This window comes from Triticum aestivum, chromosome 3A (genome assembly GCF_018294505.1).
Source record: "Triticum aestivum cultivar Chinese Spring chromosome 3A, IWGSC CS RefSeq v2.1, whole genome shotgun sequence".
NCBI classification, from domain to species: domain Eukaryota; kingdom Viridiplantae; phylum Streptophyta; class Magnoliopsida; order Poales; family Poaceae; genus Triticum; species Triticum aestivum.
In genome coordinates, this window is record NC_057800.1 from 597,700,616 (window position 1) to 597,725,005 (window position 24,390).

Here is a 24,390-nt window from a genome sequence, read left to right on the forward strand (position 1 = left end):
GCGATTTTCTTGGTGCCGGATTGAGGGTGGGGGTAGCGAACGAGGTGGGAGGGGGTCGAACGAGGTGGGGGTATCGAAGGAGGTCGAACCATCATGACGTTCGATTCTCCTTTAATAGTAGAGATTATATTGTCAAAATAGACGGGTGCGGCAACGCGCGCCATCATGGATCAAAACATGGCACACTCGCCATCAACAACAAACCGCCACCACCAAGATCCCACAAAAAAGGCCATCCATCAGGCGCAGACTACAGACTGCAGACAAAAGACCGTTGGTACCGCCAAAGGCCCCCACAGGGCCATCCGACAGCCATGCTCCATCTTCACACGAGGGCATCCGACCGCGGTCCAAGACGGGACACTGAGCATGCAGGTGCGCAAAACTTGCACGAAAGCCTTGTAGACCCATTCTTCCACCGCTTTCGCCATGTGCGGTGCTCACGCCATGCAATCGATAGCACATACTGCATGTCCGCCGGCATTAAAACCATTCAGCTGCGCATCAAAGGCGCCTCCCCATAGCCACGTCATCACAGGTACGACCAAAAAAACACGGTAGCGATTGGGTGAGAGGGAAAAGGAGATGGGGGGTTACGCCAGAATTACCACACGCAGCCTTCTCTCACCTCCTCTCCCCCAGAAACGCCGCCGCCGCAGCCGCCGCCTCCTCATCTCGTTTCTTTCAGCCGCCGCCAGATCTAGGAAGCCACCGGGAGGAGAACAACCCGCCAGACGCCACCCCCGTCGACCTAACCCGCATCTCCCTCGCGCCCATCGTCCCCTCTTGGCGCCCCCGCCTCTCCTCTCCCCCATTCTCCTGCCGCATTCCATCCCCTGCTCCTCCGCCGTTCGAGTTGAGTCGTTGCTGCAGAGAGCGCCGCCTCCACTCTCCCAGGCCTTCTCCCCATCCGCGACGTCGGCACACGGTGCGGGCAAGCTGTGGCGTGTCGTCGCCGTGCTGGGTTGGCCGGCCGGTGCCGCGCGGATCCGGTTGGACGAGGTCGTTGGCGACCTGCCGCGGGAGGGGGACAGCGGGATCTGCGCCAGGAGGTCCAGGGCACGCTGCTGCCGCTCGTGCAGCAGAACGACGGCCTCACCGACGCGTCCGGGGAGAACTGCGTTGGCCTGGTCTTGTAATGAGCAGGTGAAGTCATTTTTATGGGATGCAATAGTTCTTCATCCACTTCCACGGCCCCAAAAACAGTACGCCCCCATCTTTGGTGTGGTTTGTGCATTATTATCATGCTGAAGTCAACAGTTCTCACTTTTGCTGAAGTCAACAGCTCTCAGTTTTGCTGATTTGGTGTGATGGAATGTAAATATCGAACAGCAGCAGCCCTCACCCGAGGCGCAGAGCAGCCAGAACCAGTGATGATCGTGAGATCCTGCCGACGATGATGGAGCTTCTTAATCAGTTGGATGGATTTTATGAGCTTAGCAAGGTAAACTGACATCATCGAGTATTTTTCTTCTCTAGATGCCTTTATGCCATATATGAAAAGGAATGGATTCAATTGAAGTAATTTACTTGCCTGAATGTGTGTGTGATATGCACTCTAGCTTTCCTAGCTCCTGGGTGAAGTATGGTAGTCTCGAGACGAATTTTGCAGATTAAATTTATTCTTCATCTTTGCTTCATTGCTTATATGAATTTTCTGGATTCTCATTTGCACAACATTTTATTTTAGTCCCGTTTCTAACATTACACCTTTTTTAGATGGAACAAAAATCGAGGACTGCAGGTTTTATTTTGTCTGATTGTTGACATGCCAACTGATTCTCTGCTAGGCTTTAATTCTTATGATTACTTTCTTACTGGGCTTTTTTTTGGGGGGGGGGGGGACCCATGATTTTATCCTAGCCAAAAATTGCTGAGGTAGGATAAAAGTAATGGGAATCCAATCCAAGCCTAATTCTCCATTTCAATGTACATAAAATTATTGATGCATCTCCATTTCAATGTACAGAAAATTCAGTTTGATTCAGACTCCAAATCTATGAACCATTCTTCCCACATAGAGTAGAAACAGAGCCCCTATCCACACATCCAGAACACTTTTTTTAACTCCTAAACTTAGCAAGCTGTAACTCATGTAGTGTAATTTCTTCAGAGCTCTATCAAGCCCGACATCTAAGTGAGTTGCTTACTGCAGATTTTTGGAAGGTTGAAGGTGGAATCGAATTCCGAGCTCGAGGTTGCGCTGGTGCAGTGGTGGCTGCGATCGGGCCCGATCTAGGAAAAATCTTCCTCGTTTTTGGTCTGCATGGCGATGATCTGTTTCTTCAGGATCAGCTCGTTGCTAGAGCCGGCTCGGGACGCCTCCTAGACGACGACACGGTGAGTGGGTTTTAAATCTTTTGTTGCGTCGATCAGGTCGCATTCGATACGTATATGGTAGTGATGGACAGCTGACCGCTTGATTTGGTGTTTCTTCTGTGTGGTGTGGCGTGCGTGCTGATTTCAGAGCTTGAAGCGAGCGGAACACTGAAGAAGGATCTCGGGGATGAAGGAAGCGTCAGCGACGACCTCAGGCGAGAGGTATCGAGACTGCAAATCACTTTCCTATTTCTGCATTTCTTACTGTATGCAACTCCATTGGTATTCATATCTATAGCCTGTGGGGAGCAGCAAAAAAATGAATTTGTTGGTGCTTAAAATTTAGACTGGTCTGTTTGATACATCTGCACTGTCGAGGCGGTCTTCTTGAATAGACTCTGGGTGTTTTAGCCTAAATGGATTATTCAATGTTACGTATTATCAGTTCTAGATGAACTTTGTAGTTCGAAACGAGTTCCGAAATTGCCTGGGGGGCATGTTTAGTTTAATGTAGGGTGTGCTGCAGACCTAGAAGGAATATGTTGAAAAACTATAACTTTCTCCGTTCGTGCTTTCTTTGGTTGCGAGGATGTATATGACAATTGATTTTTGTGTATTTTCAGTTTTAAATCTAAATTTTATCTCCTGAGTATGCTTGAACAATGCATCTATTATGTAATCGGTGTGATGATAGAACTGACAATATGTAGTATAGCTTGTTGGAGTATAACATGGTCTCTTGATTTTATTTATCAAAAATCCTGGTTCATTGCATGCTTTTGTTATAGAACTCTGCTTTGCATGTTTTATTATTCTGAAACTTATATGAGGTTTTAGCCAAGCTGTTTTTGAATTTATGATCAGGCATGTAATGCAGGTAATACTAGAGCTTCCAGCCTCCTCAGGCTGGCGTGGGAACATCAGTAAGGGCTTGGAGCCTGTCAAAGAGGAGGTACAACCTACTACTATCTGTTGAACTGAGCTGGACCTCTGCTTTGCGTTGGCAGCGACTAACATTGCAGCTCTAATGTGTACCCTTGACTACGAGAACATGATCTAGCAGGCACCATACTTTTCTGCTTGTTAATGTGGCTAGCATTTTTGCATGTTTCAGGCAAAGAGGACACTGCTGATGAAACATGAGGCCGAGACAAAAACAAATGCCTATTGGCTCAGTTTGCTAACCCATATGCAGTCTGCATTCGTGCCGAGAAAGGTATTCTATATGTGAGGCTTATAAGTGCATATTCTATGGGAAACTAGAACAGAAATAAACCAACTCTCCAAAGCCTGTTTTCATGGACACTCCGTGTGCATTGTCCGTGTGCCACTTCTACTGTGGTGAACTATACGTAGTTACTCTGACTAGATTTTCTTGATGCAAGTTTTCTAGACGAACTTTTGAAAGCCTGCTGACCCACGACCATCTCGATGATAGTTATGATCACATAATTCTGGGTTGAGAAGTTTGTTGATATATCAAAAAGTTCCAGGGGTTGCCATATGAGTAACTGAAGGAAAATAAATAAAATCTATGTTCTATGCTCTTGGTTATACTCCACCTGACTGCAAGTATAATCCTTTGGCTTGGCTGACAGTTAAGCATGCACGTAGGGCAGTCAGTATGTTTACTGAATTAAGTATAACTAAACCTTCCGCTTTTCTGCCCCCCACACCACCACCACCACCACCACCAAAGAAAACACAATAAATGCATATGAAGATAATACTGACATGGCGAGGAATCTTCCTCTGTAATTCGGGCTCTAGGGCTTTTCTTGACCATGCTGTATACACGAAATTTTTAACAACAGTTTGCTTTACATGTATTTGCTAATGTATGATTAAATCTGTATTAGTTGTATTTTTTAGCGACATTATTATTTGTTGGATCCCAATCCATATTTTATCCTTCTTTAGTCTTTTTACTACTATTTTCCATACTTGTGTCATTTACTCTACCATTGTTTCTTCACTGGCCACACCCGTGCTGGTGCCGTCGCTCACGCTCCACCTGAACAGCGGCAACTAGGAGCTGCCGCGTGGGAACTACGTGTTCGAGGAGCAGGTCATGTGCCTGGTGCTAGACGTGATGGCATGGGATCAGACCATCATTACCAACTACCAGCAACAGAACGCGCAAGTCGTCTACGGCCTCGGCATGACGTGTTGCCCTTTGCGCCAGCGTAGTGCAACAAGCTTGCAGCGTTGCTATATTATTTTGTAAAGAGATAGAACTTGTAGTACTGATCATGTGAAATGCGCCGATGTGGTAGGCAACCATCTTTTTTGAATGAAATGTATTTTAGATTGTAAAGCTGACCAAAAAGAGCTGTTGAATGGGCGTTATCCTACCTGGCACCGCACAAACTTCCTCTCGGACGCCACAGGTGGCGCCCCAACCACTAGTAATGTACAATAGCCGAGCAACCATGTGCTACCACCCGTGTGGATCCATCACTGATGCTCACATTATATCTCCCCACATGTCTAGAGAACTAGGGCGGCAATCGCCGCCACTGCTGGCCGGTTAGGCAGGATCTATACTATTGTTGACCATTCGCCGCCGCATGTGGCTGCAAATGCAGCCACTACACACCTGGAACATCACGGGCCCAGGCCTGCTACAGTGCCCTAGTGTCGCTACAGTGAACACATCGTTTGTTCTTCACGCCCCAGGTCCAGCCCCCCGGTCCTGGGTCTTGGATCCGCCACTGACTAGAGTTACATATACACTTGAATCCTATAGGATTAAGTAGAGAGTGTTTGATGCCACAACGAAAACAAATGAATTGTAAAAAAAAGGATTGCAATGGATGCTAGATTTACTATGAGATGTAGTACACATGAGTTCTTAGAAAAAAATCTTATAGGATCCAATACTATGAACCAAACGACCAATGCAGGAAAAAATCCTAAGGGTTCCTGCGAATCATAGGCAGAGCAGCCCTCCGAGGTATGTGTGATATGGAACTTGGAACCGTTGAGCCCCACATGACATGCCACACCATCAAAAGAAAAGGGTACTAGAATACACTAGCAAGTGGCAAAAGCTTCAAAGCTGGGTCACTCGATTTGATGCGCCGGCCTGACCCTCCCCGGAGCACAACTTCATAAAAACCTCCCTCCCGCGCAACCTGGGAGAAAGGGTAACCGCTCCAACAAAGCCAATAGATCAAGAGCATCTCCTCCTCCCTCTCCTACCCCCTCCAAAGAAAAGCATCTCTCGCGGCATAGAATAGATTCATCCACACGCATACCTAGCCTCGATCTTAAACTACAGTGGCTTGTGGGTTTTCTCCGCCGCCACGCCATGGCTTCCCTGCCTCTTCTTCCTCAGGTCCTCGTCCCCTTCCTCGTGCTGCTCTGCCTCTCTCCGGCCTGCGCTGCCCGGAGGGTCTCGGTGGCGGTCTACTACGAGACGCTGTGCCCGTTCTGCTCCGGCTTCGTCGTGAACGAGCTGGCCAGGATCTTCCGGAACGGCCTCTCCTCCAATGTCGACCTCCGCCTCGTCCCTTTCGGCAATGGGCGCTTCTCGCCCGACGGGTCCATGACCTGCCAGGTCTGCTCCCCATCGTAGGCCTCATGTCCCTAACTACGAGTTCGTTTTATGCATTGCCTCCTCGAAGTATTCACCTCTGCTGGGTTTCTTGATTTTGCAGCATGAGGAGGATGAGTGCCGACTCAACGCGATACAAGCTTGCGTTATCAGTGTCTGGCCTGATGCGGTAATGCCTCTTCATGCATGTATCCTCTGTTTCTTTTATCCAACAGTCCAACTCATGCTTTAGCGTGTAACAATTCAGTAATCATCCATCTATGATAAATCTCTCGAGCTCATCTGTCCCTCGGAGAAACTGAATTTAAGGCAGTGCACTAAGTGTCAGTATGCTTTCTCCTGAATACATACAGGAACGGCATTTCCCTTTCATATACTGCATCGAGCATTTGGCCCTGACTCAGAAATGGGGCGCGTGGCAGTCGTGCTTTCACGAAACTGGTCTGGCCTCTCAGCCTGTCTTGGACTGCTACAACTCAGGATACGGCAGGCAGGTGAGCTGAATTGTTTGTCTTGACCAATGGCAGTTGAGACTGTACAATCATCTGCTAAGAAACCAATTGAGTTTGCAGCTTGAACTCCAGTACGCGGCAGAGACGAATGCTCTCCAGCCCCCACACAAGTTTGTGCCTTGGGTGGTCGTGAACGGGAGACCCCTTGGCGATGTGAGTTGCCGCTTACTTTCATCCGAGAAACACTTTCCTGAATCTATCGGTCTGATTTAGCGTTACCTGTCATTCTGCAAGGATTACACCAATTTTGAAGCCTACGTTTGCAATGCTTATGACGGCGAACTTCCAGAGGCATGCAGGGGAAAGCACCTGCAAATTGCTCAGCACAAAAGAGCAAGCCCAGGACACAAGGTTTGCCCCGTTAACTGAACTGTCAACTGATCTTTAAAGTTTCAGTATAAGATGCTGCATTTCAGCTGGCCTACTGGGTCTAGATGTACCGATTTACAATCGGAATCGTATTTGCTTCTGCTGAAAGGATTGCGATGGCAGTTTTTCCTTTTGTTTTTGCGATGACAATGAACATTGATGCACTTTGCCCGACAAGAAGTTGCTTCCAATTTATGGAAGCCTAGTTTTCTTCTTCTTTTGTTTTTGGGCATGGGCACTTCACTTCGCATTGTTATATTCAGAGACATGCCTGATTGGGTTTCATGTTCTTATAACACAGAGGAATCCAAGAGAGATGGCCATTGTACTTGCTTTTTGCATTGCTCTGTGGTTCTGAAGCGATACTTCATCAAGATTAACCCGAACTTTTTCGGAGGCAGGTCAAGATAGTCCACTAACAAATAGCAGTAGCTGCATATATTGAAACGGGAAATTGTACATCCTTTAAAATAGTTATTATTGCTTTCATTTTATGCAAAAAGGCAGACGCTCTGTTCAATTCATTATTAAGATAGGAAAATGGGAGAATGAGCAGAGTTATTTACTAAAGTGTAAAGAGCAAAGAACAATCTTAAAAAGGAAGAAAATACAAGAAAGACGTTAGATTTCGGGCATGAATGCCAACGACCCATGGTTGATGTCCTCACTCAGAAGATAGTTCACATCGAGCACGGTAAAAGCAACTCTAGCGGAGTTGCCAAGTGGACAGCCTCCGTACTGTATATAGAGCATGCTCCATATTCATATGGAGATTGCCGAGGTAAAGTGCAAACACAGAATCGCCATAAAAGCCCCTTACATAATTTTTTCTCCCACGTGGGACCGGTTTGTCAATGGCTAGAAGACACCATCCTTCCTCACCTCGATAATGAAAGTTTTTAAACTAGGATTTCAACATGGATTAACAAAATGGATTTCAAGAAGGATTACAACTAGGATTTGAACAACCTTGGGCACTACGATTCTCTACTAAATGAACCAGGAGCTCTTCCTCCTCTAGAAAGTGACATCACAGGCGGGCAGACCGGGTGAGGGGTCAGCTGCCGCGACTTTTGCCGACCACGCAATCAATAAACACTTGGGCATCCTGGATGCGGGATACAACCACATTTTTAAGGTCCAAGTGAGTGCGGCTTCCATTTCTATGCAAGCATCTGTCGAGATGTGGTCGAAATACTCGAGGGTTGCGGGGAAGCGGTTGCGGCCGACAACTGATTCAGCCTTATCGCGTGTGTCGTCCTCGACCCACTCGGAGTAGTCACACGCACTTTCCCAGAAATCTCTCTCGGTGCGGTCCTCTTCGGTCTCGTTGAGGAAAGGTCCCCGAGAGTGCGCAGCCACACCGACATGGTCGATGGTGGTGATTGTGGCGGCGACTGGGAAGGGCGAAGAAAGGGGCAGGGTCACGGCCGGCTTGGGCATCGATGAGGGTGAGTGCGGTGGCAACGGCGATGGTGGTTTTATATACCTGCGAATGAGCGTGTGCTTGCTCCCGTAGGAGTTGTTGGGATTCCCCCAAGTGTATGGGCGAAGTAGAACAATAGCAACTATTTCCATTAGTTAGAGAACCAAGATTATCAATTCAGTAGGAACTTCTCCCAGCAAACAAAGTAAGCAATACCTGCACACAACACTCAGAACAACTTGTCCCCAACACAGCAAGAAGATTGTCAAGCCCCTTGCCTCGCAAGTCACAAGATTAAACGCAATAGATAGAGATAATTGGTAGCAAAGTACAATGATAACCGTAACAATTGTGTAGAATAGACCTAAGTGGCCATAGGTTCAGTAGTGACATCTCTCTCAAACAAGAAAATGACATGGTAAAGAAATTACAGTTGGGCATCGATTAATATTGCAATATTTATGACTATGATCATTTATGGCATAATCTCATATAGACATTACGTCTGTGATAAGTAGACCGTTAATGCAACTGCATGTACTACTAGTACTCTACTCTAAAACTACTATCCAACATGCATCTTGAGGTATTAAGTTTACAAGAAACAGAGCATCACAATAAGCAAGATGATATAATGCAGACATCAATCAGTATGACGAAACACCGTCGTTTTATCCTCAGAGGCAACAATACAAATACGTGTCTTGTCCCATTCTGTCACTGAGATATAAAGCACCACAAGATTGAACCCACTACGAAGCACCACTCCCTCTGAAGAAAAACTCATCAAACTTGGCCAAAGAAAATAGATAGATTAGAGAGCATGCAAAGCTATTTAATTATACCAAAAAGACCCTCAAAAAATTCAACTGATTTCAATGAACAATCTGATTCATAAAGTGATAATCCATCATGTCCCAACAAACACACTACGGAAATACATTGAATTGACCCCGATCATGTGAAGCAGCTCACGGGAACATGGTGTTGAAGATCCAAACAGAGAGAGAGAATAATCTAGCTACTACTATGGACTCTAAGGTTCTGATGGAACTACTTACACACAGTTATAGAGGCAATAAGGTTGATGAAGAAGCCTTTGATAATGGATTCCCCCTCAGAGCTCCGGAACATAACTCTAGATTGGATCTTCGCGAAATAGGAATTTGTGGTGGTAGAAAAATTCTTCTAAAAATATGGCGGGAGGTTTCGGTATTTATAGGATTTTATGGCAATGGAATGGACGAAAGGCGATGCAGGTGGGCCCCATATGACTTAGGGACGACCCTAGGGCAGGGGCATGCTAGGTGGCCGTGTGGGGCCCCTATGGCTCCTCTCGATCACCCGCTAAGCTTCCTAGGTCCATCGTTGCTCGAAAAAATCATATTAAATCGACAAGTTATTTTGGACTCCGTAGATATTGATTTTCCTATAAAATCATAAGCATGCATAAACATGAATTGACACTAGTCACTAAATTAATATGTTAGTCTAGAAAAAATATAAATATAAAAATATACAAAAATGATACTCCCTCCATTCCACAATGTAGTGCTTCCTTTATCCACGTGCTTCAACTTTGACCGTAAATTTAACTATCAAGACCGATTACGGCAGGAGCAAAAATTATATCAGTGAATTCGTATTTGAAAGAAGTTTTTAATTATATAATTTTTTCTCCCGCCGCAGTTGGTCTCGTTGGTTAAATTTATGGTCAAAATTGGACATCGGGAAGCGCGGGCGCACTATATTTTGGAATAGAGGGAGTAATGTATTACCATAGAACAACCAAAAATTATAAATCCGTTTGAGACATATCAGTGTGCTCCAGCGGAAAACATGTGCAACACATGACATCGACCTTTAATTGGCGCTCTTTCCCGATGGAAAAGCGGTTGTAACATTGGCAGGGGCAGAAGTGGCAGCCGTACGAGACGGTGACAACGCCATTGACCGGGTTGCGTGCGGGAAGAAGAATCCGGACTGAGACTACCCTCCCGCTCGAGCGGTTATGGATGGAGGCCGCTCCATATCAATGCCCCGACTCCAAATATGGAGGCCCACATGCTCGATATGAAGCGCTCTCCATAAATTATGGTGATCCAAAGGCATATGACGACTCTGTAATAACTAACAGATAAAAAGATGTTTCACCCTAATGTATGTTAGGTACTTAGGTTCGATATTATAAAGGAAAATAGCCAGAACAATGGAAACGACCAATAAAATTAAAATCACATTGAAAGTCAAAGTAGCCTTCTTCTTCCTTGGGTTGATTGTCGTCTGCCAAAATCGCACTGAAGCAACAATAAAGAAAAGGAACACCTGTAAACGCCCATTGCTATATCAGACCTTAAAGATCGTAATAGCCAGTCACCGCTTGGAACGAGATCTAGAAGTCGCTGAAGAAATATCATTGGAAGATCACCACATGCAGACTTGCAATCCAACACCAACAATCCATACATTTCGAGACCCCGGACTATGCCTCATAACATGATGAAAGAAGATGTCAAAGTCACTAGACCAATAGCCAACCAATTGATGTCCTTCGTAGACACACCAACTGCCAAGATCTAAACATATATGAACAGATCTAGCGACACAAATTCCCAGATCAGATGTCATCGAGGTAGGGAAAGGCCGAAGATACATTATTCAAACACAACGACATTAACTCATCGATGCCGACAGAGAAACAAAACCTAAGGAAAGACAAAAGAAACAGACCTCTCTTGCCACCGACGAGGCTTCTAGACCGTCGACGAACCGAGATGGCGGCAGGCACTTGGCGGCAGCAGCTAGGGCTGGGAAGGGCCAAAGGGGTGTTGAAAATACTATAATAAGCAATGAAACATGTATTGGTAAACAATATGGCTCAATTTGTTGGGCACCTAGGCCGGCCCATGTCCGAGCGACCTATTTTTGAAATTTTATTTTCTTTTTTGTTTTCATTTTTTCTACTTTAAACAATTTGGGAATTCAAAAAGGTTTGGAAATTAAAAATTGAGAATTTTGAAATAAAATGTTTGTGGATTCAAAAAATGTTCGCGATTTTATAAATAATGTTTGCTTATTCAAAAGGCGTTCAAAATTTTGAAAACAAATGTTCAGGAAATCAAAAAATGTTCATGATTTTTAATGGAATTAAACAACTTTTAGCCAATTCAAAATATATTCATGAATGGAAAAATATCCTAAAAATTCAAAAACTGTTTGTGACTTAAAATAGTTTATTCATTCTATAATTTTTTGCTGATCCTAAAAATGATCATGCATTTCAAAAGATGTTCGTGAATTTCAAAAAATGTTCCACCAATTTCCAAAACAATGCTCATCCATTCTAGAAATGTTCGCCGATTCAAGAAAATTATTTAAAATACAACATATTTTTTAAAAAATGTTTGCAAATGGTATAAAATGTTCATGAATTCAAAAAATGTTCGAATTTTTTAAAGTGTTCATGAATTTGAAAACTGTTCATGAGTTTAAAAAAGTTCATAATTTTTTTCTTCCGTTGCAACACACGGGCCCTTTTTACTAGTAAGTAATAAGTAATAAAACATGTTTTGGTAAACTGACTCATGTGTGAATTAAGAAAAATGGAATCCCGGAGAAGCTCTCTTGTTCCTGCTCGGTCCTGCCGTTCAGGCCTGATGGCCAACCAAAAATTGCCCACACGCCGGCATGCAAAAATATCCCAACAAACAGAGCCGACTAGGCTCACCTTCCTGGCCTCCCTGGCCCGTGGGTCCTCACTTCACTGAAACCATCCCGCGCCACCGCGCGCCCCACAGCGCCGCACCTCCTTCCCCGGCCACGGCCGCCGTCCCGGCGTCCCCCGAGATCTATATACCTTCTCCCCCTGCCCCTTCCCGCTCACTTTCCGCAACTCCGGCTTCCCGTCCCCGCACGGGAAGCAGAGGAAATGGCCATCTCCTCCGCCCTCTCCGATCGCAAGCGCCCCATCGCGATTTCCGTCGCCCTCTTCATCCTCCTCTCCTCCCTCTTCCTCCTCCTCAGCCCCGCCCCTTCCGCTCTCCCCTTCTTCTTCTCCCCCACCTCCCGCTTCTCCTCCTCCTTCTCCTCGCGCGCCGCTCCAGCGCCTCCCCAAACCCCACTGCCCATCTCCGCTTCGGCGCCGCCCCAAACCCCATTGCCCGTCTCCTCTCCAGCGCCTCCCCAAACCCCATTGCCCGTCTCCTCTCCATCGCCGCCCCAAACCCCAATTCCGGTCCCCGCCGACGCATCTTCACACGAAACAGCATCTGGCGGGAGCAGCAGCAGCGCCGCCGATCTACCCCGACCAGAGGCTGCCGCCACTGCAGATGTCGCCGACACCAACGCAACCCAGCTGGGTCACGGCACGCTGCCCGCTGCCGCTGCACAAGTGAGCACATCGGTCGACACAAAGGAGATCACCGCCGGCGTCTCGGGCGGACGAGGCGCAGAGGGGGGCGGCGGGGAGGAGAAGCCGGTGGAGGCACCGTCGTGGGGATTGTGCGCGGTGGGGAGGCGGGTCGAGCCCGCGGACTACATACCGTGCCTGGACAACGTGAAGGCCGTCAAGGCGCTCAAGTCGATACGGCACATGGAGCACCGGGAGCGGCACTGCCCCACGAAGCCGCGCCCGAGGTGCCTGGTGCCGCTCCCCGCGGGGTACCGGCTTCCCCTGCCCTGGCCGCGCAGCCGTGACATGGTGAGGATGCCTGCTTGTCTTCTTCGGTAAACGAGGAAGCGGTTTCGCAGCTTGTTTGATTATTGAACAATGTAGTAGTAGTACTTTAACATGGCTAAGGCGTGCTCTCATGCTCTGATTAATTAATACTCGCTTATTCCACAAGGTAGCTTTGTGCTGTGGTTTGCTAGTGCTTGCTCGCTTATTCCACAACGTAGTAGTAATTTAATATTGCTAATTTGTGATCTTATGTCCGATTAGAGGCAGTGTTGTCCTGTGTGGTTTGCTAGTGCAGTTGATTGTGAGGAGAAATGTGCATATTTGCACATCCTCCAAACACAGTAGAGTGCTCTGTTGGGATTGTACCCTTTATTGTCAAATCTTGTTATACCGTCCTACTGTTAGTTTCAGGTTGGAAGGGTGTATATCCTTTTGGTAATACTTATGAATCACCCTTTTTAACTGCTTCTTGCAAACGACCTTTGCCACATGGTTACATGTGTATCCACTAGATATTCGGGCATGTATAATAACGTACTTAGGCACTGATTCTTCTATGTTCAAGCTTGCAATAAGCTAGAGCATGTTCTTTTTTATATAACATGACTTGTAACCTTGTCATAGCATATTCCTTTTGCAAATTTCAGATTTGGTATAACAATGTTCCTCACCCAAAGCTAGTGGAATACAAGAAGGACCAGAACTGGGTGAGGAAGTCTGGTAATTATTTTGTCTTTCCTGGAGGTGGAACTCAATTTAAAGCAGGTGTGACCAGATACATCCGATTCATTGAACAGGTATATTATTTTGTGCCCTTTACTTGCTTTTGACCTCATGAATTTCCATTGGAGTTGCATATTTATGATGATAAATCTATTTATTCACATTCTTGGTGATACTTAACTTTTAAAACGACTGCACACCGTAAGTTCATTGTTTCAGTGACATGCTTCTAAAATCAACATCAAATACATGGTGCATTTCCCCTTTCTAGGTCTCCTTTTGAACTCTTAAGACTATTTGTATTTCCGTTATGCAAGTAATGGAAAGGGGTTATGCCCGGCTCAAAAAAAAAACATGCTGCATTCCTATGATTATCGGTGCAAGTTCTTATTTTATGGCTTCAGTATTGCTAATATAATAGCTCCCCTTTTTGTTTGCGATATCTCACAGCTTGCAGTCATTCTGTTTCAATAGATAATGCCACAAATTAAATGGGGAACTCATGCAAGAACTGTGCTGGATGTTGGATGTGGTGTTGCCAGCTTTGGTGGATACTTGCTTGACAGGAATGTCATTACTATGTCTATTGCCCCAAAAGACGAGCATGAAGCTCAGATACAATTTGCGCTAGAGCGGGGAATTCCGGCATTGTTGGCAGTGATTGGAACACAAAAACTTCCCTTCCCTGATAATTCATTTGATGTGATCCATTGTGCAAGGTGTAGGGTTCACTGGTATGCTGATGGCAAGTACTTTGAACCATTCCTGCTATTTATCTTGTGTAGTTTTGCTACTATTTATTTTCAAGGTTCAGCATTTGCGGAGGAAAGGAATCTGCTCCCAGGATCATATGATCCCATGTTTTGGTTTTGTGTAATTCGAAAAAAAATCATGGATATAAAACATGTGAGAATATGCGCCATGCAATTCCTGTGTAAAAATATGATCACACATGTACTCTACAAAAATATACTCCCTCTGTAAAGGAATATAAGAGCGTTTAGAGTAGTAGTCAATACACATCTTATGTAATTTAAGTCTGTTTTTTTTCATTTTGCAGTGCATGTATTATCATTATTTTGCACAAATTATTGCATTTGCACATATCGTAATGTGCTCTAAATATATGAGTTGCTTGAGTATTTTCGAAGTGCAAATAAAAATGGGTTCCATATGATTCCAGGAGCATCAAATCCACCTCTTTTGCCCGCCTTGCTTTTTTTAGTTGGTGGCTTGGTGCAAGCATTTTTAATTTACAATTTTACTACCTTGGGGCGTACAGGTGGAAAACCATTGTTGGAGCTCAATAGAGTACTCAGGCCTGGAGGATATTACATCTGGTCTGCGACGCCAGTCTATCGACGTGGCAAGAGAGATGAAGATGACTGGAATGGTTAAGATCTATATTTTCCCATCATAATGATTGTTATCAACATAAGTTTTCAGCTTACTATTAGCGTTGAACAAAGCCTACTATTAGTGTTGAACAAATTATGCATGTTTACTGAACTGGAGATAATTTGTCTCTGGCAAGGTTTCATGATCTCTAAGCATATATAATAGCACCATATACAAAAATTATGATCTCGTATATACTTTCATTTTGTTATATCAACATGCAAAACCGTTTCTTACCGTCTAACTAATAACATGAATCCATAAAAAACAATGGACAGACAATGAGGTAGCTGTGTCAGTTGATGTAGTTCATTAGTTAATTCATTCAAGACATATGAATGGTAGTCATCTTTTCAGTTAGACAAGTGGTAAGTGGTAAGACTTTTTAAAAATTGGACATCATTTCCACTAAGGTTAATAAAACAGGTTTGCATTACTACCTAGGAGCTAGAATTTTTGTATTTAGGCCAACAACCCTGTCTATTTTGCATCCATGTGGTGATCAACTTCTTGCTAATTCGATGTGTTCAACTTCTGGCAGCAATGGTTACTCTGACCAAATCAATCTGCTGGAGGACAGTTGTAAAATCAAAGGATGTTAATAGGATTGGAGTTGTTATTTACCAAAAGCCAACCTCAAATTCTTGCTACACTGAGAGGAAAAATAATGAACCACCTCTATGCTCTGGGAGCAATGGCCGCTCTCCATGGTACATTTTCTTCGGATAACCTTTGGTTCATATAATGTCACATGCAGTTCAGGCTTGTAATATATGCTAGTCTTATACTCCCTCTGACCCAAAATATAAGAACGTTTTTGACACTACACTAGTGTCAGTGTAGTGTCAAAAACGTTCTTATATTATGGGACGGAGGGAGTAGTTACCAGTGGTTAGGATCATTCTGTCGGATGGATTGATGCATTGGTGAGCCATGTATGATTTGTGCCATGTGAAAGTAGCTGGCTATGGAGATATAGGCATCAGATAATATTTATGGTAATGTTCCTTTATGCCAGTGATATAATAAATACTAATGTTCTAATGTATCCTATTCAGGTATACTCCTCTCGACAGTTGTCTCTTGTTGCCTGTTCTGTCAAAGTCAAGTGAAGGAAATAGTTGGCCCATATCCTGGCCTGAAAGGCTTAACATCAGATCTTCAACTTCATCTGAGAATTCTTCTACTTGGTTTTCTCAAGAAAATTTTGATTCTGATACAAAAAACTGGAATGGCCTTATTTCAGAAGTATATTCCAGTGAATTTGCAGTTAATTGGTCTAGTATTCGGAATGTTATGGACATGAATGCTGGCTTTGGAGGGTAAGGAAACTCAGTTTGTTCCTTTATGCAATAGACTTTTTTTTAACAAGTCATGACATTCATATATTTGGTGCTTCTGCTAGATCCCGTTGAAGATGTTTGCCCTTTGTTTGCTGAATAGTGTAGACTGTTAGTTGGTTTATATTCTGACTATTGATGAGCACAGTTAAGGCACTGGACCCAGTACTTGTCATTCCTTATTGAGTATCTTTTGGTTGCAGAAGACAGGAGGATACTGTTTTTACTTATTCTCAGCAATGAATTTAGAAAAAAAATGGTATCTAGTTGATTGCCACTAGATTGTTAAATTAATGACCCATCTTTAAAGCACATACGACATGTTTACATGATTCCTGATTTCCTTTGGCTGGTTGCTTTTGCTTGAAGTATAGCATTTTTTGTTTTCACAGCTCCTAATTTCCTTCAAAATGCCGACCACTCTAGTTACATGCTTCGTTTCATGTTAAGATATTTATCAAAGTTGATTTCTTATTCCAGATTTGCAGCATCATTCATTGATCGACCTTTATGGGTGATGAATGTTGTACCCTTTGATCAGCCAGACACTTTGCCTATCATTTTCAACAGAGGTTTGATAGGTGTATATCATGACTGGTGTGAATCTTTTAATACATACCCACGAACCTATGATCTTCTTCACATGAGCTATCTCCTTCAGAGCCTCGCAAATAGGTACACTAGCTTGCCTTGAGTCTTGAATAACTGGTACTGTACATTATAACATTCTCTTCTATAGTTGTGCAAGCAAGCTTATGCCTATGCCTATGCTTTTGTTTTAGGTGTGATATCATTGAAATAGCAGCGGAAATTGACAGGATACTTAGACCTGGTAGATGGTTTGTGTTGCAAGACAATATTGGAATGATCAGAAAAATGGACCGCGTTCTTCGCTCTCTGCATTACAAGACCGCTATTATGAGGCGGCAATTTCTTGTTGCCAGGAAGAGTTTCTGGCGCCCTGACAGTACAGGCTCTTAATTGCGATGATTCATGCTTCTCCTTCAGGTGATTGGTAAACAAGCGTACTCTGACAGCACAGGTTCTTACACGTGGTGATTCCTGCTTTTCCTTCAGATGATTGGTAAACAGGAGATCCCTGACAGAACAAGCTCTTAATCGTTGTGATTCCAGCTTGTCCTTCGGATGATTGGTAAACCAAGTGACCTGATTCTTTGAATTTTGATTGCATTGATTCTTTGTGTAGCAGAGATGACACTCGGCAGCCCCCATGTAAAGGATCTTTCTCGATTTGTTTGCAGTTAGTGCGATCTTGCCTTTGATTTTGCTGTGCAGAGATTTTTTGTAACACAACTTAAGCCTGTGGCTATAGCAATAGAGTACTACTGTAGCAAATAGTTTAGTGGTAACAAGTTTGTGGGTGCTGGAACGGGAGCATGTCTTGTAGGACCATGCTTCGCTGATTTTGCATTTCAGCAATAAATTTCATTTCGTCCTTCAAAGTACTCCATCTTGTGCCGTCTGTCTTCATTATTTATGAACTCGTGAATCAGGTTGTTGAGCGGTGCATTTCAAGACAACTTTCTCTATGTCCAGAAACTCATTCAGAGTCTGCACAGGGCCAAGAAAGGTGCAATCTTCCTGAAGTTGGACATTGCCGAGGCTTTCGACTTCGTCAGATGGCATTGCCTACTCGAGGTGCTCTGCCACATGGGTTTTGGTCAGAGATGCATTGCAATATCACTTTCCCCCACTTCCTCCCAGGTAATTCAGAATGGCGCACCTGGGCTGCTGTTCGACGACGCTTGCAACAAGGCGACCCCCTCTCTCAATTCCTGTTCTTGCTTGCCATTGAACCTCTACAGCGCATCTTCGCGCACGTCATTGAAGCTGGTATCTTCAAGCCTATCATGCACAAATTGACCTCTATCGGAGTAAGCCTATACGCCGATGCTGCCGCTCTTTTCTTAAACCCTTACAAACAGGAGATGAAGGCCACCCAATCAATAGTTTCGGCATGTGGGTCTCGGCTTTTCGCCAACTTAAACAAGTCCTCGGCCTTCCCCATTTGCTGTGATGACCAGCTATCACTGAGGTGCTCTTAGAGTTTGCTAAAACCATCGATTCCTTGCCATGTAAATACCTTGGGCTTCCCCTTAGCCTTCGCAAGCTTAGGCGAGCTGATTTCAAATATTGATCGATAAGATTGCTGCAAGCTGGCAGGATGGAGAGGCAAGCTAATGAACAAAGTGGGTTAGCTTACGCTGATAAACTCGGTTCTTACATCTATCACCATCTACTTTTTGACGTTGTTCGCCCCCAGCAAATGATAATCAAAAGGATTGATAAGCTAAGGAGAAGATTTCTATGGAAAGGTGGCGATGAGGAGGCTAAGGGAACTATGCAGTCAATTGGCAGCAGGTTTGCACCTCAAAAAGTATGGTGGGCTTGGTTCGCATGACAGACTCAACCTCGTCCCTGGTTCGGCATGCAACTACCTTGCTCTGAATTAGATATGCAGCTTTTCAATGCATCAACCACTGTGCGCCTAGGAGATGGGCATAGTGCAAGTTTCTGGAAGTCAAAATGGCTTCATGGGGTTGCTCAAAAAGAACTTGCGCTCACTCTTTTCAAGTTGGATCGCAGGAGGAACCATACTGTCACTCGGGAACTGCAACACCAAAGATGGATGAAGAGGATGGAAAGACTATACTCCCATGATAAACTACATGCTTTCCTACAGCTTTGGGAAAATGTTCAGAATGTTACTCTTACTGAAGATCGAGACGCCATCCACTGGAATTGGACGGAGGCTAAGCAATACACTTTCAGATCAGCCTACTCCGCCAGTTCATTAGCTCTATTGCCAATCCTGAACTTGATTTGATCTGGAGGCTCAAGATTGAAAGAAAACTAAAATTCTTTCAGTGGACTTTGGCTCAAAATATTTTGCCTATCACATGGTTCTCGCCTGAGCCAAAGCCTTTTTCCCTGAGATAGATCCTACTGAGATGGTGGGCAGGTTTCCTCAATTCAGAGCCTGTTTGGATCCCCTCCACTCCCTTAAATTCTTTACTCCGCTCCCTGCCCCTATGCTGTTGGCTCCACGTGCAAAAGCAGGAGTTAGATTTAATGTTCGGCTATTGACTCCACTCCATATGGTCACGGAAGGGGTTTGCTGTCCAAGAGAGAGGAATTATTTTATCAGCCAACCTATCAGTTGCGGGAGTCACACGCGGAGCTCAGCTTTTGCGACTACGGCCGGCTCCGCTCCACTCCTCTGACTCCACCGAGCTGTGGCGTTCGGCGCAGCTCTGGCAGCTCCGGAGTGGAGTTGCGGAGTGGAGCATATCCGAACAGGGCCTCAATATGGATGGTACAGAGTTCTCTCCAGAAGATTTTGCACGCTGCGTGAAGGAGACTGGGTGGCGGCGACTCAAATGGTGGAGGAGCTAGACTTGGTGAAATATCAGCCTGGCTACTCGGAAGATAACAAGCGTATCAACCCGCCAGAGCACAAATCCTTTGTGCTTACTCCACCACGTCGTAAGCAAACTTTCGCCCCTGACGTCTACCCGTACGCTATTATCACCGACGACTCAGTTTTTCAAAGATTGTCCACTATCCAGCGGAAACCAAGAGACCTCCAGAACGGGCAGGATGAGCGGATGCAGGCTGACCTGGCGACGACTGACGAAGAAGGCCACCAAGGAGATGCTGACCCGGAGTCCTCTTAGGCGAGTCGTGATGTTAGCCTGATTTTGAGCCCAGCTGAGGCTTTGTAATAGGAGAGTAAAATACTTGTTTCATCTGTGGTGCCATCGAGCACTTGGAACTGGGGATTTTGGCACAAGATATCGAACTGGCGTGGTGTGTGCTAACCCGCCGATTTGTCCTTAATACTTGTAGTGGCCTTCTGTTTGTGGCAATGCGCCATTGTTTGAATGATAGCCGGGGTCAGTTATTCATGACCCGGCGACTCTGGTGAATAGGGCAATCCTTGATTAATAGAGATCCGATGTATAATGACCCGGCGACTCTTGGTCGATAGGAGCTCAATCTTGATCAAAATAAACCGGGGTACTTGTTAATCCGGCGACTCATGGTCGATGCAACAAGTGATCAAGGAGCAGAAATCCTGTAAAATAGAAGAAGATTCAAAGATATATAGATAATGTTAAACCGGCTTTTGAGGCACGATAACAAAGACCGGTTTTCGAGGCTCGAGTCTTGTTTCAATGAAGCTGGCTTGATAGCCCATGGTTTACCCTAGCTTTCTGTAAGCCGGCTCTCACGTGACGTAAGCCGGCGTTTTAACCTTGACAAGTTCATGGTCGTGATAGATTGATTTGTCAAGAGTACGCCGGGTCACCTTGGTGGAGTAGCATCAAGCAGACATGCAGGTTTAACCAAGAATTATAATGGCATATGACAGGTTAAGAGGGATGTTAATAGCTAGAATCGATGAGTTGGAAGCGCCCAAGTGACCTATGATCAAAAAATAAAGACTCATGCACAAATTATGAGATGAGAACGACATGCCCCGAGTTTCCGGGATGCCGGCTTTATTATAATGATCATAAAGATATATACAAAGGTATGTACAATAAGCTGGATCCAGTGGCTCTAAGTATAATAGGGTCGGAGATGAGCAATATTCCAAGGCCTGTTGGTCTCCTCCTCAGATGTGCGCGATTTATTACGTTCACGTATGTTAATTAGGTAATATGACCCCGTTGTTGAGATTCTTGCCGATGACAAAAGGCCCTTCTCATGGAGGTGAAAGCTTATGCATGCCGGTTTGTTCTTGGATTAATTGGAGCACTAAGTCGCCCTCCTGAAAAGTATGGTTGCGAACTTTACGGCTATGATAGCGACGCAGGTCTTGTTGATAGATCACTGATCATGCTGCGGCAAAGTCACGTTCCTCTTCCAGAGCATCCAAGGAGTCTTGTCGAGCTTGCTCATTATCTGCTTCAACATAAGCTGCAACTCTGGGGGAATCATGACCAATATCACTAAGTAACACGGCTTCTATGCCATAGACCATGAAGAAAGGCATATAGCCTGTTGATCTGTTGGGGGTGGTCCATATACTCCAAAGGAGAGAGGGGAGCTCCTCAACCCAACAACCCGGAGTACGCTCAGGGGGAACCATGATCCTTGGCTTGATACCTCGTAGAATCTCCTGGTTAGCGCGTTCTGCTTGCCCATTGGACTGAGGATGTGCTACTGATGCTACATCAAGCCGGATATGCTCTCGCTGACATAATTGCTTCATAGCTCCCTTGGACAAATTAGTGCCATTATTATTGATGATGTTGTGTGGATAACCAAAACGAAAATCAACGTTTTCAGGAACTTGACTATTGTGGCTGCATCACAATTGCTTATTGGTTCTGCTTCAACCCACTCGGTAAATTTATCAACAACAAGGTGAGTCTTCTTGTCCTTAGACTGCTTAAATGGGCCAACCATATGAAGCCCCTGGACTGCGAATTGCCAGGTGATTGGAATCATCCAGAGTTCTTGAGCCGGCACGTGAGCCTGACATGCAAACTTTTGGTATCCATCACACTTGCGCACGATATCCTCAGTATCTGCATGAGCCGTTAGCCAATAAAAACTGTGTGGAAAGGCCTTCGCCACCAGGGATATTGAGCTGTCATGATGACCACAATCACTAGAGTGAATCTCATTAAGGATTTCTTGTCCCTCTTCAGGGGAAACACAACGCTGAAAAACACCTGTGATGCTTCTTCCGTGTAACTCACCATTGACAATGGTCATGGACTTGGAGCATCGCATGATCTGATGATCAATGAGTTCATCCTCAAGGAGTTCTCCTTGAGTCAGATAAGCGAAATAAGTGGTCGCCCAATCTGGTATAGCACAGAGAGCAGCCACCAAATGTGCCTTTGGGTCAGGTATAGCAAGATCTTCTTCTGACGGCAGTTTGACAGAAGGATTATGGAGAACATCAAGGAACACGTTGGGAGGAACCGGCTTACGTGAGAGCCGAGTCGTGATAATGCATCAGCCGCCTCGTTGAGCCGCCGATCAATGTGATCAACCTGATAACCTTCAAAATGTCCTGCGATATTAGTCACTGCTTGTCGATAAGCCGCCATGAGAGGGTCCTTGGAATCCCACTTTCCAGAAACCTGCTCAGCAACTAGATCAGAGCCGCTCAGGTACCTGACGCGGCTGAGATTCATCTCTTTAGCCATACAGAGGCCGTGAAGGAGGGCCTCATATTTAGCTGCATTGCTAGTACAGGGAAACATAATCCTCAGAACATAACAAAACTTGTCACCTCGTGGGGAAGCTATGATAACTCCAGCCCCCAAGCTTTCCAATTGCCTGGAACCATCAAAATGGATCGTCCAATATGTATTGTCTGTCTTCTCTTTGGGAACTTGAAGTTCAGTCCAATCGTTGATGAAATCCACCAATGCCTGAGATTTGATAGCCTCCTGGGGCACATATTTTAGATGATGTGGCCCAAGCTCAATCGCCCACTTAGCAACTCGGCCTGTGGCCTCCATATTTTGGATGATATCTCCCAGAGGGCCTGTGGCCTACTTGGACTCAGTCAGAACTTCGCTAACATAGTAAACTTGCCTCTCGACTAGATACTCTTTTCCTGCCTCCTTTCGCTTGATGACAACTTCCACACTCACTACTTTGTTATTAGCAGCGATGTACATGAGCATAGGCTCTTTGTCAATGGGAGCAACGAGGACGAGCGGCTCAACCAACTGCTTCTTGAGGGCTTCTAAAGCATCATTAGCAACATCACTCCAGACAAAGTTGTTTGTCCTCTTCATCATTTGGTATAGAGTAATCGCCTTCTCTCCAAGGCGACTTATGAACCGGCTCAGGGCGGTGATTCGACCCACCATACGCTGGACATCGTTGATGTTGGCTGGCTTAGCAAGGGAGGTCACCGCCTTGATTTTCTCCGGATTAGCTTCAATGCCCCATTCAGACACCAGAAAACCTAGCAATTTATCTACAGGAACGCCAAAAACATACTTGGTTGGTTTAAGCATCATCTTGTAAACCCGAAGGTTGTCAAATGTTTCCTTGAGGTCGTCCAATAGCGTTTCCTTCTTTTGTGATTTGACCATGATATCATCAACATAAGCATGAACATTGCGCCCGATTTGATTGTGAAAACAATTCTGTACACAACACTGATAAGTAGCTCCCGCGCTCTTAAGCGCAAAAGGCATATATACATAGCAAAAAGCCCCAAAGGGTGTGATAAAGGCCGTCTTCTCCTGATCCTCAATGGCCATCTTTATCTGATGATACCCAGAGTAAGCGTCCAGGGAACAGAAACTCTCACAACCAGTCGTGGAATCGATGATTGGACCAATGCGAGGAAGAGCGAACGGATCCTTGGAGCAAGCTTTGTTAAGGTCTATGTAATCAACACACATTCGCCAAGTCCCATTTTTCTTCAACACAAGCATTGGATTTGCCAACTACCCTAGGTGAAAAACTTCAACGATGAATCCTACTTCTTCACCAATAGCTTTTCGTCTTTCCTCATTGAAACGACGGAGTTACTGCCGGACTGGTTTCATTTTAGGATCAACGTTGAGGTGGTGTGATGTCTACTACGCAACTTTATTCTTGTAGACTCGTGTTGGGCCTCCAAGTGCAGAGTTTTGTAGGATAGTAGTAATTTTCCCTCAAGTGGATGACCTAAGGTTGATCAATTCGTGGGAGGCGTAAGATGAAGATGGTCTCTCCCAAACAACCCTGCAGTCAAATACAAGAAATCTCTTGTGTCCCCAACACACCCAATACAATGGTAAATTGTATATAGGTACACTAGTTCGGCGAAGAGATGGTGATACAAGTGTAGTATGGATAGTAGATATAGGTTTTTGTAATCCGAAAATAAAAAAAACATCAAGGTAGCAAGTGATAAAATGGAGCACAAACGGTATTGAAATGCTTGGAAATAAGGCCTAGGCTTCATACTTTCGCTAGTGCAATGTCTCAACAGTGCTAACATAATTGAATCATATAGCAATCCCTCAACGTGCGACAAAGAATCACCCAATCTTATTTAGCGGAGAACATAAGAT

General features: G+C 44.9%; 2 protein-coding genes and 1 long non-coding RNA gene across 9 annotated transcripts; all 3 read left to right on the plus strand.

Annotated features, from left to right (window-relative positions):
* Nucleotides 1-528: 528 nt before the first annotated feature.
* LOC123062476 (uncharacterized) lies at nucleotides 529-4,636 on the plus strand. 6 transcript variants are annotated; one of them, XR_006429695.1, is made up of 7 exons: nucleotides 536-1,205; nucleotides 1,333-1,444; nucleotides 2,156-2,340; nucleotides 2,468-2,541; nucleotides 3,197-3,271; nucleotides 3,434-3,535; nucleotides 4,342-4,636. It is a non-coding gene; the product is annotated as an uncharacterized lncRNA (long non-coding RNA). The 6 variants fall into 6 exon arrangements; XR_006429700.1 differs by having other exon boundaries at nucleotides 529-1,205; nucleotides 3,184-3,271; nucleotides 3,434-4,636; XR_006429699.1 differs by having other exon boundaries at nucleotides 537-1,205; nucleotides 1,336-1,444; nucleotides 3,434-4,636.
* Nucleotides 4,637-5,505: 869 nt separating this feature from the next.
* On the plus strand, nucleotides 5,506-7,357 carry LOC123058738 (gamma-interferon-responsive lysosomal thiol protein). 2 transcript variants are annotated; one of them, XM_044481430.1, is made up of 6 exons: nucleotides 5,506-5,881; nucleotides 5,982-6,047; nucleotides 6,232-6,372; nucleotides 6,451-6,543; nucleotides 6,625-6,741; nucleotides 7,061-7,357. In XM_044481430.1, the coding sequence occupies exons 1-6, from the start codon at nucleotides 5,633-5,635 to the stop codon at nucleotides 7,115-7,117; spliced, it is 723 nt and encodes a 240-aa protein (XP_044337365.1). In that variant the 5' UTR covers nucleotides 5,506-5,632; the 3' UTR covers nucleotides 7,118-7,357. The 2 variants fall into 2 exon arrangements, with proteins under 2 accessions (XP_044337365.1, XP_044337366.1); XM_044481431.1 differs by having other exon boundaries at nucleotides 6,625-7,357.
* A 4,553-nt stretch (nucleotides 7,358-11,910) lies between these two features.
* Nucleotides 11,911-17,793, plus strand: LOC123062477 (probable methyltransferase PMT23). Its single transcript, XM_044486010.1, has 8 exons — nucleotides 11,911-12,884; nucleotides 13,511-13,660; nucleotides 14,061-14,331; nucleotides 14,869-14,979; nucleotides 15,526-15,694; nucleotides 16,043-16,306; nucleotides 16,805-16,999; nucleotides 17,107-17,793. The coding sequence occupies exons 1-8, from the start codon at nucleotides 12,114-12,116 to the stop codon at nucleotides 17,303-17,305; spliced, it is 2,130 nt and encodes a 709-aa protein (XP_044341945.1). The 5' UTR covers nucleotides 11,911-12,113; the 3' UTR covers nucleotides 17,306-17,793.
* The last annotated feature ends 6,597 nt before the right edge of the window (nucleotides 17,794-24,390 follow it).